Source organism: Chinchilla lanigera, unplaced genomic scaffold (genome assembly GCF_000276665.1).
Source record: "Chinchilla lanigera isolate Chin_1 unplaced genomic scaffold, ChiLan1.0 scaffold00007, whole genome shotgun sequence".
NCBI classification, from domain to species: Eukaryota; Metazoa; Chordata; class Mammalia; order Rodentia; family Chinchillidae; genus Chinchilla; species Chinchilla lanigera.
Window position 1 is genome coordinate 23,863,252 of NW_004955408.1, and position 17,586 is coordinate 23,880,837.

Genomic DNA, 17,586 nt, shown 5'->3' on the forward strand with positions numbered 1-17,586 from the left:
CAGGTATGTATTTCCATTGCTTTGTATCGTCATAATACATGCCTTTATCAGACCTTCAGTTTTACCAGTCTTTAGGAAACACATTTCATTCTTTACCTGTACTTAAACTTCTTTATTGGTTTCACTTTATTTACCAAATAAATTCCTACTTATGGTCACACTTTGTCTACCTTGACAACCTTTTCTTTTGGTTCTTCATCCCACTCTGCGACATGGTTTTCACATACTGTATGTGCTACTGCCTTTTCCCATTTGTGAATACCTACTTACTATTCAGTAGCTTTTAGTCACTGCTCTGTATTAAGGCCAAAAATATGAAGGAAAATAGTATGGTCCATCTCCCCAGTAAAATTTTAATAAAGGAGAACATGGGCAAATAAAGATTATAAAATGTATCCATTTATGCTTTCAAATAGAATATGATAGAAAAAGTAAGAGACAAAGTGCTAAATTCATGCTGGTAGGAGATTTGATTATCTCTACATGAAAATTTGGATTATGATTTATATCTTACAAAACTAAATTCTGAGTACGTTAGAGGAGAATATGAAAAGCAGATTATCTTAATAATATAGGAGTAGGAAAGTATTTTTTTAAGATATAAAAGCCCAAACTTCAGATCTAAAAGTTCATAAATTATATCTATGTTAATAGTTAAAGCTCCTGTGGATTAAAATTCACAATAAACAAAGTAAAAAGAAAAGTCTTAGACTGGGAAGACATGCATGTAACTTGAAAGCAATCAATACTCAGTTATACAATTTGTATGAATAAATCAGAGCAGAACTGTTCGGTATAGAAGTGGGATAAGAAAGAAAAGAGATTTCAAATCTATAATCTTTAGTGGGAAAAAGAAGAAACTCTACCAAAAGCAAGCAGAAGAAAAGATATAGTGAAGACTATGAAAATTAAAGAAACAGATTAAAAATATTAGCAATAATCTGTAAAACTCAACTTTGTTCTTTGTAAAGATCAAGAAAGTCAACAAACAGATGGACTGAAAGAAGGAGGGAGAGGGAGGGAGAGAAAAGAAGAGAAGAAGGTAAAAGGAAGGAAGAGGAGGAAGGACGGGGGAAGAGAGAGAAAACAGTTGAACTCATAATACACATATTCCTTGTTTAAAGGCCTGCCTGGTTACTTACTTATGATCTGTCTCTTTGTACATTTCTGTACATCCTGTTTATAGACTCGAAAGTTTTTTTGTCTGGTACATCTTGTTTTGTCTGGTACATACAGTGCTGTAGTTTTTGCTGACTTATATACACTACTGTAGTTTTGTATTCTGTTACATTACAGTACTACGTGTAAGAATGTTTTATTTGCAGTATTACATGCAAATAAAAGCAGAGTCATCAAGTTGGTATTTCCTTTGACTATTTCTTTCTTCTGAATATTGTTATGTACATACTATGTGCAGCTACTCATTTAGCAGCCAATTCATTTAATGACCTAGTTGCAAGGACAGAGCTCAGTTCTTAAATGAGGAATTTCTGTAATAAATCAGGAAGGAAATACTGGGCATTACTACTGATATTACAGAAATAAAAGGATTATAATGGGATGCTATGAGCAACTAAATGCAAGTAAATTGGATAACTTATATATGGAATGGAAATATTCTAAGAAAAATACAAATTCCTGAAACTGACTCAGGAAAATACAGGAATCTGAAAAGCATGTAATAACTAAAGAGATTAAGTTCTTAAAGAATCCCCACAAGGAACAGCACTGGTCCACGTGACCCCCCGCCCCAGTGAATTCTGTCAAACACTTAAATACTAGTTATTTATAAGTGCTTCCTACAAGCAGGAGAAAAGGAAATACTTCTCACCTCATATACTATGAGACCAGTGCAGATACAGCACAAAAAATAAAGCAGACCAATATCTCTTGTTAATATAGTTGGAAAAAATATTAAAACCTAGCAAACCAAATCTAACATCGTGTAGGTGATTTCTCTACTATCGGGAACGTTGTACTGGGCTTCTATTAGGACTGGGCTTGTATCAGGACTTCTATTAAACATTGTACTGGAGGTTCTGCGTAGGCAGCATAAACAACAAAATGCTATTAATAGAATCTAGATTGGAAAGGAGGAATTCTCTGTTCACAGATGACACGACCTATGTAGAACATCTTAAGGATCCATTAGAACTAATAAACAGCATCAGTAACTGCACAATAAAGCAACACCAGTAAGAGTGCAAGGCACAACATAAAGCTAGGCGTGGTGGCACATGCCTGTAATCTCAGCACTTGGGAGGCTGAGGCTTGGAGGATTGCTATGAGTTCAAGGACAGCTTGGCTACATAGTGAGGTCAAGGGCAGCCTGCACTATAAAATGAGAATCTGTCTCAACAACAATAAAATTCAATATAAAAAAATCAAATGGATTTTATGAATTTGAAATGAACAATCCCAAAATGAGTTAAGCGTTCTATTTATAATAATTATAAAAGAATTAAACACTTAAGAATAAATTTAATGTAAGTATATTCCTTACAATCTGAAAATTACAAAAGAATATTGAAACAAAAGAGATCAAATGATAGAAGATACATTGGTCATGGATCAGAAGACTTAATTGTTAAGAAGCAGTGCTCTGCAAATTGATGTATATATCCAACACATACTTTTAACAAAATCTTAGTTGTCTTCTTTGCAGGTATTAACAAGCTAATCCTATAATTGATATGAAATAAAAAACCAGTATAGCCAAAACAGCCTTGGAAAAGAAATAAATTGGAAGAGTTCTGCATCCTAATTTCAAAACTTTTTACAAAGCAACAATGATAAGACAGTCTGGTATTAACATAAGAATAGAAATACAGATAAAATTGATGAGTACAGGTATAAATCCTAATACACTAGATGACTTTGACAAGAGTGCCAAGATAATTCAATAGCAGAGGACTAGTCTGCAATAAATGATGCTGGGACAACTGGTTATTCAAATACAAAAGAGTAGAGTTGGACCCCTAGCTCACACCTTATACAAAAATTAGTCAAAGCAAATCAGCCTAAATAGCATAATTAAAAATATAAAGCTGTTAAAAAGAAACATAGGATCAAGTCTGGGTTGGACAATATTTTTGGGTTTGTTGGTTTTTGCATACAATACCAAAAACACAGCAGCCAAACAAAAGAGTAGATACATTGGACCTTATCAAAATGAAAAACTTCTGTCCTTCAAAGCACAGTATCAAGAAAATGAAAACACAAGAATGGGAAAAAATACTTGAATATAGAATATATGAAGAATTACTATAACAAAAATGAAAACAATGTAAGAGTGAACAATGGATACTGTGCAGATGAAGTTCAGTGGTAGAACACTTAGCTCATGCAAAGCCCTATGTTCAGCTGCAGCACTGGGGAGAAAAAAAAAGCAAGAGCAAAACTACCCAAATAAACATTTTGCCAAAGAAGATATACAGATGGCCAATAACATGAAAAGGTAATCACCGTTATTAAACAGGGAAGTTTATGTTCTACTACAGAGAGATGCTACTATCTACTGACTAGGATGATTTTAATAAAAGACTTAATAACAAGTGTTGGGTAGAATATAGAGAAAAAGGAACCTTCATATGTTGCTGGAAGGAATATAAAACAGTGCAGCCAATTTGGAAAACGGTCTGCCAGTTGTTAAAAAGTTAACCATAAAATGAAGTGATGTTGCATACCTCTAATCCCAGTGCTCTGACCGGGTAAAGCAGGAGATTCCAAATCCAGCCTGCACATTGTAGCATTTTAGCAAGACCCTGTTCCCAATAAAAAGGCGGGGTGGGGCTAGGGATGTAGCTCAGAATGGAGGCTGTGTTCACTCTCCAGTACAGGGAAAAAAAAGTTAAATGTAGAGTAATCATAGATTGAGTAATTCCATTCCCATGTATATACCCAAGAGGAATGAAATAACATACCTATATAAAAATTTTACATAAATATACACTGACATTATCATTCCTAACAGCTGTAAAGTAGAAAAAAATCTGAATGTTCATCAACTGATGAATACACAAAATTTGGTATATTCCCAAGTGGAATGTTAATTTATAAAAGGAAATGAAGTATTGATATATGCCACAGTATGGATGGTTATAGTTAAGTGAAATAAGAGTGTCACAGAAAACAAATACAAGATGGTTACATGTATGTTAAATATCTAGAAAAGGCAAATGTGTAGGAACAGGAAGTACATTATTGGGTACATAAGCCTAAGATATTAGAGATTGGGCCCTTGGGTAAAGTATATGGATTTTTTGTGTAGTATTGAAATATCTAAAATTGATTTTGGTAATGGTTGTATCTGTCTGTGAATATACTAAAATCGTTGAATTGTAAGTGGATGAATTACATAGAAGGTAAAATTTTATAAAGAAAAAAAATCACCAGAACTTCACATTTTAATGTACAAAAATTTAAGTACATTGAAAGCATCCAAATTGTCAATAAACATAAAAAAAATGTTTACTAGTGTTCATCATCCTTAGAGAAATATTAATTAAAAACTAAGTGAGATATTGCACAACTGACAAAATAGCTAAATATTAAGAAAACTGATAAAACAAGCCCTGGTGATATGGAACATATGACACTATTCTTCATTTCTGGTGAGAGTGTAAATTGATACAATATTGTGGAGAACTATCTGATCGTATCTACTAAAGCTAACCATAAACGACCTTATATTTCATCAGTTTTCCTATTAGATGTGTACTTAGAAGCTAATGAGTTTATATCTTTACCAGATTCAAGAATGTTCATAGCAGCTTCATTTATAATATTGAAGAACTGGAAACAACCCAAATATCCATCAACAGACAAGTGGGTAAATAAATTAATCTGTAGGCATACAATGTAATGTTACAGAATCCTTTTTGAAAAAAAAAACTATGTAGACAAAAAATTTGGATGACTTTATGATGATGTATTTATAGTAATCAATTTAACTACAATGATGAATGAAAAAGTCAGTCACAAAAGTGTACTTGTCTTACAGTTCCATTTACCAATTTCAATAACAGTCAGAACTGATTTATGGTGATAGAAGTCAGAATGTGGTTACTTTCGAGTAGGGAGAATATATTGACTGGGAAAATAAACAAGGGAGGCTTCTGGGGAGCTTATAATATTTTATTGTAGTAGGGCTTACATGAGTGTGTACATATGCAAAGATTCATAAACTCATAATATATGTACTTTATATTATACCTCAACAAAAACTTTTAAAGAAAAGTTTATTAAGACAGAAGCCTGTTGTATAATTGTAGAAAAGAGAGAAACTTGCCCATCAGTAGGAAAATGGATATGTTGTTGTATGGGCATAAAATAGAATGTTACATAACAGTGAAAAATAAATGACCTAAAATTACATTCATTTTTGGTAAATCCTAGAAAGCCTCCATAATATTGTATGGAAAAGTTTATGTAAGGATACACTGAGTATGATATTCCCTGTATCAGATATGTGAGGAATAGTATATTTTCATGAACTCTTATTTGTAGTAAAATGTGTATAGAGGTAAAAGGTGTATAGAGGTAAATAGTAAATTTAGGATAATAGGTGTTAGTGGCTAAGAAAAAGATTGGGATTAGGGAAGAATGCCCATTTTAGTTACATCTGTATTTTTTTAATCTGTATGGTGAGTGTATGGGGGTGTTTATTGTATTTTGTGCCTTTTTCTATATTTGAAATGTTTAATAATCTACAGAAAAGATAATTACTGGAATTTTATTTAAACATAGCATATCCAGTATTCACATTTATCCCTTAGTTTCTTAAAACTCTAAAGAGAATAAAGGAATAAAAGGAAATGTAACTCACAAGGAAAAAATGAAATGTTAGAAGATTAAAGACTAGTGAAGCTAGCAACTATATTCATAAATGATATCTGGGGCTGGGGATTTAGCTCAGTGGTACAGCGCCTGCCTGGCAAGCGCAACATCGTGAGTTTGATTCCCGGGACCAGAAAAAAACAAAAACAATAGCATAAATGATATCTACCCTAATGAATCTGAGAGAGCTGAACATTAAATTCTTCCAGTGAAGAAAGCCTGTGATTATCCAGATGATTTGTACCAAGAACCCTGGAAAAGCCCAGAACTTGGATACAGTAATACTTTTGAATGCTAGGGTTCAGGTTGTAGCTAAAAATAGAAGTGATTTTAAATGTGTATAAGGATTAATGAAATTCCAATGCCCCTACGTAATAGCGCATAGCTAGACAGTGTAAAAGACAGGAAAAGTGGTTATTGTTTTTAATGAAAATTGAACAGTTTAGGATCAGAATGGAGACACAAGACTGAAAAACCTCTTAAGATACTGTATAACTCTTGCCCATTTTAAACTGTTAGCTAGGCTTAAAATTCTAAAACAAAAGTTTAATGAAATGCTTTTGTGATGAAGAAGCTTACTTAGAACAAGAGATCTATAGAGACAATATGGGGGGTCCCCAATTCAAACATTTTAGAGTGAGAAGCCTGGGAAAGAAGACACATGGTTAAGTGGAGCCCACCTTTTGATTAGAGCACTATAACTCAAGAAACTAAGGCCAGTTGTAATCCAATTGTGTGGGTTCTTTCTGAGATACATAAGTTTCTACTCAGGAGTTTTACTAATTATCTTAGAATAATAAAATATACTAATTCAAATGTGGTTGATAAATACATTTATCCTACTAGAGTATTAAGATACTATTTAAGACATTAAAATTCTAATACATATAGTAGAATATTTCTTAGGGGAATGAGACTTTCCTAATATTTTTTCTTTCTTTTTGTACCCACCAGTTATTCAATGGTGGTATTACTCAGGCTTTCCTTTATTTCATTATGTGGTGTTGGGTGCCATTTAACATATCATAAATTTTAAACAATTACAATTTGAACAACTTTAGATAATTACATTTTGTACTAGATACATATTTTGGCTTCTAGATATCTATCTAGCCAATTTGGAAGTTTTGAACTTTATTCTTAAATACCTTTATTAATTCAAGCCAGCCATACCATGAACATTAGTTTTTCTTTTGTTGGAAACAAAGGCTTAGCAGCAAGTAGAATTTCAAAAGTTAGTTTAAAAAGTGATGTTTTAAAAATCTTGGAATATATTTTCCTTTCAAAATAGAACCAGAAAGAGCAATTTAATCAATGAAACTATAAAACATACTGTAAAGAGAATTTGCCTGAATTCTAGATTCCCAATACAGGGTGCCAGAAATAGAGAAAGAAATCCATTTTGCTTTTTTGTATTTAAAATTTTAAACAGAAAGTCTTAGAGATTGTCTCTTCCTTATTTTACTAGCCACCTTGATATTGCTAATCTGTTACCACCAAAGAAGTTTCCTTCTAGTGATCTGCATCTCTTTTTTCTGTGACCACTCAAAATGTAGCAGAACACTCTCCCTCTCTCTCTCTCTCTCTCTCTCTGTCTCTGTCTCTGTCTCTCTCTCTCTCTCTCTCTCACTCAAATTTGCTTTCTTTTCAAGTTCCTGGCATCTACCAGATATCAACTGGAAAACTTTCCTTCCTGTTAAAGGATGTCATGTGAATGTGTGACTGAATTTTTCTATGAAGGAGCTACCTTTTCAAAAGAATATATTTATTAGTGCCACAAATTCAAGTGGAATAATAAAAGTAAAAAAAAAAAAAAAAAAAAAAAAAAAAAAAAAAAAAACGGCTCTTTTGAGTTAGCCATTGGATAGGAGCACTGTCTTATCTAGGAGTATCCACCTGTACTTTATTTTGCCTTCATTTTCCTAAATCAAGTTATTTTCTAAAATTTTTAAATTGTTTTTCAGGAGGATTCTTAAGTGATTGGGAAAGTTAGGATGTCAGAGGGAATTAAAGCAGGACAGTAATTTATAAATGAGATAATTGTGCATCCATATTTACCCAAGATTTACTTGCTTCTGGCAGAACTGTTAGTTAACAGCTTCACCTTCTGTTCTCAAAAGTGTCCCTGTTTGAAGGTTAAGTTATATAATCACTTTATGTGTAAATCGCATTTATAAATAGGAGATTGTAAAAATTCATAAATAGGAAATAACTTTGTTAAGACGAAGCAGGGATCCTCTCATTTTGACTCTCAGTACCTAAGAAAAAGTCTTGTTTATAAATAAACATCATAAACTTATGATCAGTAAGTTCATTGTATCCTTGTAGTTCTGTGGAGTAACTTGCAACTTGCATTAAGTGCCTACTGAAGTATTTTCAAATTGTTTGAAATAAACATGGTAATTATATCAATTTTCTTTGGTATTTGGATTTCTAAGTTGCTTTGTGTAGTTACTCTTACCTGATATCTAGCTTTTCTCTTACTGTTGAGTACACATATGAATCAGTAGATGGCATTCTCTCCCTACAATTGTTTGGTTTCTCTGTGTACTTGTTACTAACACTTACTGTTGAACTGGGTAGAAAGCACTTAAATAATGAAACAAAAAATATTATGGTAACTTGGACTACTGTCACCATAAATGCAATCCAATGTTGAAATAATATGTTAAATATATTTTGATTCTGGATAAAACATATCTCTGTGTTTGATTCACAGTATTTGGGAGAAGTGTTGAGGAAATTGAACCAGAAGAAAACTGTTTTGCGCATTGAATTTTCACTTTGGTGAAAAATATGCAGTAGTTTTAAACCATTTTAAATAGTAAACATTTTAAATATTGCAGTGTAACAAAAACATCTTGTAAATTATAAGGAAAATATATCTGTGACAATTAAGATTATATTTAGAATCTTGGCTTTCCTATTTGGTTAAGCAGGGGTACAGAATGTGTTTATAGTTTGTATATTATCAAGAAGGATGAATTAATTGGGAAAGGATGTAGAGAAATTGTCTTTTAATTAAGGGTTTATCTGAATATTAATATAAAAGATACATATTAGATATAGTATATGATTATTGAAAGAAAAAACCCTGATCAAATTACTAACCACTCATCAAGAAAGACAACCTAACTAGGTCAAATAAAATTCTATCACAAAAAACACATTATAAGATTTTATACAGTATATTGCAATCTGAAAGCAGCCTATGAATAAAGTTTGAAAAGTTTTAAAATATTTAACAGAGAAAATCCAAAATCTTTTAGAAAATTATACTTTTACAACTACCCTTAATGGTCACAAGTGTGTTTTTCTCATATAGTAATTCGCTTATTTTCTACCTATGCCAAATACTATGCTGGACTCTGAAAGAATACAAAGATGATTATTCTTTATGATTGCTTGATAAAAGGCATGCTTAGAAGAGTGGTTTTAATCTGTATTTTATTCTTTTTATATTTTAATGACTATGAATTCGGAAACATTTATCAAAAGATGTATGTATAAATGCATAAAGTGAAACTCCATGTATATACATTTTCATTATAAATGCCAGTTTTTGGATTGTTCTCTTGAATAATTAGTGTAATGATTAGTTTTGAAGAAATAAAATGGTAAGTATAATTTCTTGTGATGGAGACTTATAAATTTTGTATTTATTCTAAACTCTAATATTTAAAATCATGTTATTCTAAGAAATTGAAGTAAGAATAAATGAAATATGTAGGGACTGGGGATATAGCTCAGCAGCACAGTGCCTGCCTGGCAAGCGCAAGGTCCTGAGTTTGATTTCCAGTACCAAAAAAAAAAAAAAAAAAAAAAAAGAAATGTGTAGAATACCTCTGTGATTATTTTAAAAGAGTTTTTAATGCTAAACAATATTCTCAATTTAAAGACATTCTGGTTACTAAATTATATAACTCTAACTTTTGCCTTACTTTGTTTGCAATTTTTCATGGTAGTTATTGGGTCTTGTAGAAATCATACACAAGATAATCTTGCCCCACAAACCAAAAAATGAGACATACAGTATACAATCTTCTCCATAAGAAAAGATTTTCTATAATTGAAATTGTATCTGTTTGCATTTATTTGATAACTCTTTCCCCTGGGTACTAGGTGTTCTTAAAAATTAAGAGACTCTGCCATATACCTTACTGACAGGTTTGTAAGGCTGAGATGGGAAACTTTGAATATTGAAGTATTGAGGTAGAATCTGCTCTCTTAAAAATTTTCAATTTGATTAAAGGAAGGTCCTGTGTGAATTAATACATGTCACTAATTTTGGTGTTCACTGTGATGCTAGTGCTAAAATTGGTTATTTTTGTTATTATTAGTGTCAAATTAGTTATGTTAGGAATCTCATACTGTATCACAAAGCATTTTCTGTCTTTTGCTCATAATTGCTTTAAGTAAGTTGCTTGGAGGAGATCAAGATGAAAATAAATCTATCATGCTTTTGCTGCAGAAACCCTGAAGATACTCAGTCTGTGTAAATAATCCATCTGTGTAAATAGTCACTCCCACATCTTTGTTTGGAAAGATAAGGAAAGTCCTATTAGCTATTTGTTTGTAAATAACTATTTCCAAAAGGAGTTTAGCCTTCAAAATAGTAATCCCTGGGAATCAAATTTTCCCCCAAAACAGAATGAGGGAAATTGTGGATCATTTCCCCTCTAAATCATTTATTTTAGAATTCTTTAGTACTTCTTATATTTGTTACTTAACCATTTATGTACTAATATGTTGTACTTTTTTGGTGGTACAAATATAATAAGGTAATAACAGACACTATCCTCAAGGCACATTACTGTTTGAAGAATAAATATCAGGCCCAAGAGCCTGATACTAAGTAAATACTTTAATAATATATTGGGGGTGTTTTTTAATCCTCAAATACATACTGTTCATTGCTTATTCATGTTCTTACCTAATGTCCAATAAGAAAAATAAACAAGTTAGGCTTATTGAAAAATATACAAGGTGTTAGGCCAGAATTGCAGATTACCTATTAACTTAGATGTATTTGATACAGTTCCAGTGATGTAAAAGAATGCAAATTAAATTATTAGCAAAAAGAATAAATGTGATAAAATATTAGTTGTATAGGATTAAAAATGAATAATTATTTTCTGTTTATATTTTTAAATTTTCTCTAATGGTTATAGCATATACATTGGAGAAGTTCAGTAAAGTCAATTGAAAGTACTTACCTGTAGTTGTCTTAAATCTAACTGGTACTGCCTTTGTTCAAAGGAACTTTTAAGCAATAATTTAATTCATAATAGAGTAGGCAGTTTATTGAAGGAATTTAAAAATGTTCGTATACATAGCTAGCCAGACCCTGTCTCAAAAAGAAGTAAAAGACTGGGATAAGCCCGGTGTAATGATCCTGGGTTCAATCCACAACACCGCCCCATACATTCCAAAAAATCATGTTGTCAGTAATTACTTTTTAGCTTATATTCTAGGTCTTTTTTTTCTTTTTTTTTTTTTTCGGTACCAGGAATCAAACTCACGACCTTGTGCTTGCCAGGCAGGAGCTGTGCCACTGAGCTAAAGCCCCTATTCGGGTCTTTAAAGTTACATTCCATATACATAAATGTCTACAATGTGCATTTATTTGATTTCAGGGAAAATTGTGGTATGATGTGCTTTTTATGTTTCTGCTTATTGTTTTGAACTAGCTACCTTTAGCTTAGTAATACCTCCCACCACTATGAGGCAGTAAACCAGATAAATAGAAACTTCAGGAAAAGAAAATATAATAGTTAATTTTTATATTTCATGTGTTACATTTATTTTTTTCTTTCCTGTTAAAAAGCCAAAACATTTTTTTGCACTTTGACAAAGGATAAATGAGCATTTGGAATAAAGCTTTTTTACTGTCCTAATGATTAATGATCACTGAACACTTTTGAAAGATTAGCATTTTTCAGAGCTGCTAAAAAATATACTGTTTTATTTAATTACAAGAAAGTAAAGGCTCTTCACACTGACAGGTGGTGGAAATTAGCAGGCAGTTCTGAAATTGTGCTGTGCACAAGAAATTAGATCTCATTTTAATTCTGCTTTTCTCAACTAGCAAATGAGGTTAATGCCATACATATTCAGCTGATATGGATGAAGAAATTGATATAAAGTAGATCAACATAGCTACAGGGCTAGATTAATTTATAGGTAAAGAGGCAGTGATAAATGAAAGTAATGTAGTAGTGGTCACTAAACTCCTCAGCCATGAGGGATTCAATAGCGTTAGTTGCTCATTAAAGGCATTGTCGGGTGCATCAAATAGAAATTTGAAAAGGAATAGCCAACTAACCCCTAATTATCAAAATACAGAAAATACTAATTATGCCTTAATTAGCTTTTCTTTTAATGTACTGAAATTTGTTACTTTTTGTGTGGCACAAATGGATAGTTATATCAACAATAAATAGGTTGTTTTAATAACTTTCTCTTACCTCTGGGAAAACTACACTCCAATTTTTAATATGCAATAATGCTTCTCTCTAGCCTGTAGGAGATGAAAATTATTAAGTAGCTTTATTTTTTTTGAAGATTTTACAGTAGCTTTGGGAAGAATTATTTCACCATGCATCAATTACTTTTAATTGAACTGAATATTTTTCAGATTGTACCAAGTGCCTCTCATTTAAGTTTAGCAGTTAGAATTTAAGAAAGCATCATAATGAGAACTGCATATAACCTCTGTCATGTATTATAATAAGATAAGGATGATTATTCATTGTGTACTTTTAAAAAAGCAACCTGAGGTAGGAATTATAAAGATAGTCACCTTATATATTCTAGTCAGTGTGGTGAAGTAAGGGCTATATAGTCTAGACACTTTGGCCTGTAATTGTCTTCTCCAAAATAAAGTGCTTATCAACAATCCATTTAAGAAAGAATTCATCTGTTCGGAATAAAGGTGCAGTGTTGCAGAGGGAAGCAGCTTAGGGTTTTAGTTTAAGAGACCTGAAGGCGGTTCTGGGTGGGTTTCTTAAGCAGGCCTTAGTAAACTCTTGCTATTCTTGGGAAATCCATGAACTTTTCTGAGTATTAGATGCCTCACCTATCAGCAGGAGTGGTACCTGTGGCAAATAAGGTGTGGTTCTTAAAATACAGTATGTGTTTAAGTTTTTAAAAATTCATTATGGTAAAAGACACATTGCCATTAATCCCCCTCAAAATATTCATCCTTCTCTTCTAGCACATTTAGCCCCTTAATCTTCCTACTTCCTGAAGCAGTTTTGGAAGTCCTCTTTTGTGTCTTCAGTTGCACTGCTGTGGCTTCTTCGATATCCTGAATTCATTTAAAATTGATTCAAAATGATCATTTTTATTTTGGAGAACAGCCAGAAGTTGCATGATACCAGATGCATTGAATAAAGTGAGGACACACTATCATGTTTTTACAAGCCTGCCTTTACCTTGTTTGGCAGTGGGTAGCAACATTCACCATTATTCTTGATCACATTTTGTGAAGACATTCACAGTAGAGGATTTAAGAAAGTGGTAAGAACAGTGGGATAAGAGTGTTCAAAGTCGGGAAGTATTTTGAGGGAATTACTGTACTAAATGTTTAAAACTTCATGTACCATATTTTTGGTCACCTTTTGTAGACGTGTTGTGATGATTTAATAAAATGTGGCAAGTACCTAGTATTGAATTTAATACAGTGCAGATGCTTTTTAAAAAGCTGATGTTATTGGTAAGAATAACAAGATAAGACTTTTTAAAGAAAATGTATCTTCCTATAAAGTAATGGTAAATTTCTCTTTGAAAGCATTGCATGTAATACAGTATTTTGGAACATCTAATATACTTCTCATTACGTGTTAGAAGTCAACCAACTTAACATAGGTTTATTGATGATTGATTATAGACAGTTTGTAAATCATTCATCTTTAGGGCAGATATTTACAGTGATTATAGTACTGGCAGATATCTGAGTTCAAGTTGTATCCTCATGCCAGGCCAGCCAATCTGAATCATAAGCCAGCAATGCTACAAGAGACATTAAGTGTGACTTCTTTTTTTTTTTTTTTTGGTTGCTCCCCCCCATCCCCCGGGTACCGGAAATCGAACTCATGACCTTGTGTTTGCCAGGCAGGTGCTGTGCCCCTGAGCTAAATCCCCAGCCCCAAGTGTGACTTCTAATGTAATCATATCTGTAATTTGTTCAAGAGCTCCACCCCTGGCACCCCACACCCCAAGCTACAGATTAAACCCAGGGCCTTTGCACTGAGTTACATCTTCATCCCCTTTTAAATTTAGAGACAGGTTGTTGCTAAGTTGCCCGGACTGGGCTTCAGTTTGAAATCTTCCTGCCTCAGCCTACCAGAGTGCTGGAATTATAGACCTGTGCCATCACACTTGGCCTATTTCTCCTTTTATTTATTTTCTGTTATTCTTTAGGGGAACAGTAGGCCATTAACTAGATCTGTGACACTAACCTGCTGCAGTTGTGTTTTTCTTGTCAGTAAAATTAAAAATAATACTCATTGCTCTTTTTCATAATTGCATTATTATGCTAACATGTTTTCATCAGTTATATTGTATCTTAATTTTAAAAATAAATTATTTGAAAAGAAATGGATTGTAACCAGCTCCCTCTAGCTTTCAGGTCCTTGTTTGGGGGCAACAAAGATTGAAGCCAACAAAACAGCAAGCAGCAAGCAGTGGAGAATGGCCAAATGTGCGTTTATTAGAAAGAATAAAAGGAAAAGCTCCCTGCTAGTCGGGCAGGGATTTCATAAGGTGAGAAAACTGAGGATGTGTAAGTCCATTGGCCTTTTGTACAGTTTTTGGGACAGTGAACAAGGCAGAAACTAGATGTTGCCTTTGATGTCTGGAGTGCAAGCTGCTTCATTTGCATTTCACTTCCTCCAAGGTCTCTCCCATTTGTTTAGGGAGCTAGTCTTTGTCTCTTCCATTCTATGAGACCCTGATAGTTTGCTTAAGTTAATTATCAGGCCCTCTGGTATGTTAACTGATTTAAATAAACTTTTAGTTTACTTTTAGGTTAACAATTCAAGACCTGTGTCCTAGCTGCCTAACTTTCTCTTATGTCCTTGTTTCATAATCACCCAAAGAAGAGAACAGAGGAGGTTTTTATAATTTAACAAAATTCAGATACGAGGACTCCCTTTAAAAATAAGAATTGTCCAATCGTAACAGAATTATGAATGCTAAATAAGTACATGTTGAAGTTGTAAATTCTGAAGCATTATACATATTGTATATAAAGTGAGGATGCTGCTTTTCACCTACTTCTGTATTAAACAAAACATTTGAAATGGTGATTTTGAAGAAAAGGAAAACAAACTGATTTATTTTTCTAAATGTTTTAGGGGAATGGGGTGGATGAGAATATAAGAATGGAAGAGAAGAGGTAATAAATACTTTTATGTTTATCAGAATGAATGGGGCTTTAAAAGATTAGAAAACTGAAAGAGGGCCTTGGCCTTAAACTGAGGTACCAGTCAGCAGCATTAACCTTCTTGGAAAAGTGTTAGAGATGCCAGTTCTCAGGCTCTCCAGGGAAGCTACAGAATCAGAAGATCTGAGAGTGGACCAGCAAGTCCTTCAAATGATTTTGATGCTAACTAAAGGTTGAGACCTCTGAACTAAATTGATGAATACAGATGTTTCTTTTTATCAAAACTAACTAGATTGGATTGTTTAGTAATGGGTGACCTCCCACCCCAAACCAGAATGGCTGATCCAGTCCTGCTTCTTTTTTAACCTAAGATCTAAAGAAAGGAAGGGGGATGTTGCTTATCCATTATATGTTAAAGGCTGTGCTGAAGTTTTGTAAGGTAATGTTTAATCAGTAGGTTCTGTGTATTGTCCCAAGAACTAAAATGCATGCAGTTATATATATGTAAAGACAAAATGGCTTTTAAACCAAATTTCTCCCACTGTAGTTTTTAGAAAACTGTAATCTACTAATGTCTTACTTCCCAAATGTTGACTCTTTCTTTCTGGCATTTTATGTGTACAGGATTTCATTGCTGGTTAACTATAGACTCTAAATTTTAAAAGTTCGTATTTTTAATAAAAATACTTAAGACACTGTAGCAAGGTTAGATCAGTATTCAGCTTGCTTGTTTTCTTTCTGTCTTCCTTTCTTTCCTTTCTTTTCTTTCTTTCCTTGAGACAGGGTCTTGCTATGTAGTTCAGGCTGGCCTCAAACTCACGGAAATCTTCCTGCCTCAGCCTCCAAGTGCTGGGATTAGAGGTGGGTGCCACCATGCCCGGCTTTTTTTTTTTTTTTTTCATTTTCTATAGGAGCATGACTTTAAAATCAGATTGTATGGATTCAATTGCCAGTTCTCTTATTAGCCTTATTATCTTAGTCAAATATACAAATCTCATTCTTCTTTTCTCCATCTAGAAAGTAAGAATGATAGTATTTACCTTTAAAGAAAAGAGATTAAACAAAAGTGTATATAAACTAATTGGTGCAGTGCATGATACACAAGTGTACAATAAATGTTAACTGTTGTGATTATGACATGGTTGATAGTTTGCTCTGTCAATTTTACTAATGTACACTATTTTTAAAGTTACTAAATAGGGCCAGGGATATAGCTCAGTGGCACAGCACCTGCCTGGCTAGTTCATGGTCCTAACTTTGATTCCCAGTACCAAAATAAATAAATAAATAAAATTTTTAAAAAATAAAACTACAAATATTAGAACCCAGAAGAGTTAACAGATATGTGAGTTTTTAAAAGTTATTTTCTACAGATAACAAGGAGCCAACAAAGGAAACTTAGTAAGTTAATAGTGCTCAAAGAAGAGTCATAACCCACCAAGAAATTTTCACAGATAAAAAGTAGTGAAAACAGATTTCAGAACTAGCTTGGCCATACTATAAAGCACTTCTGTTGTATGTACATCAGGTTTAGGTATGTAATTTCCACCTAAGATGTACTCTTTTGATTATGAAAACTTACAAGTATTTCAAATTACATCATCATTATTGCTACTTCTATTTACTAGCAAAAGAATTAATTATTGTCTAATTTTACTAAAGAATAAGATCACAGCATTCAGACTGAGGTAGGATTACAGTAAGTTCAAGCACAGCGTAGGCAACTTAGTGACTTAGCAAGACCTACTTAAAAATTCAAAAACATTTTAAAAGAGCTGGGGATGTAGCTCACTGTGAAGTCCCTACATTCAATCCCCAGTATTGCTAAAGGGAGAAATAGCAAGAGATAGAGGTAATAAGGGTTTTCTCCTTGTATTCTTATTTATTTTGCAATAGTTTCTAAAAATAATTGAAATGGATCACTACTCAAAAGAGAAATAATCAAAGATGCTGACAGTTAAGTCCCTAAAACCTGCAGTATGGCCCTAGGTTGTCATTGTGATGTGTCTAGACAGGCGATATACCGAAGGATCTTAGGGTTGCCAGGAGAATTTGTTAGTTAATAGATTCTTGTCTACCTCAGAGATTCTTATACAGTAGATATGGGTTAGGGCCCAGAAATCTACATTTTCATAAGTACTGCTGGTAACTTTGATAAGAGGTGATCTCTGAGTTCAAAAGTTCTACCCCCCCCAGTCAAAGATATCGAGGGATAAAGGATGATATATGAAGTATTTCTTAGAAAAATACTTCTAGTTGTTTGATTTAGTGTGACCTTTGCCTGTTTAGCTTAATGAAGTCCTATATAACCCAGTCTTTCCTTTAGTTAATGCTAGGTGACTAAATGACTATTCTTTTTT

General features: G+C 32.9%; 1 protein-coding gene across 4 annotated transcripts in view; it reads left to right on the forward strand.

The window, feature by feature from the left end:
- Positions 1–17,586, forward strand: part of Ranbp17 (RAN binding protein 17) — a 315,493-nt gene that overhangs the window by 85,751 nt on the left and 212,156 nt on the right. For 2 of the 4 annotated variants that reach the window (XM_005376323.1, XM_005376325.1), the window contains exon 15: positions 14,464–14,604. The exons of the other annotated variants lie outside the window; for them this stretch is intronic. In XM_005376323.1, the coding sequence (XP_005376380.1) occupies positions 14,464–14,604 (141 nt within the window). The remainder of the gene's footprint in view (positions 1–14,463; positions 14,605–17,586) is intronic. 4 annotated transcript variants of the gene reach the window in all.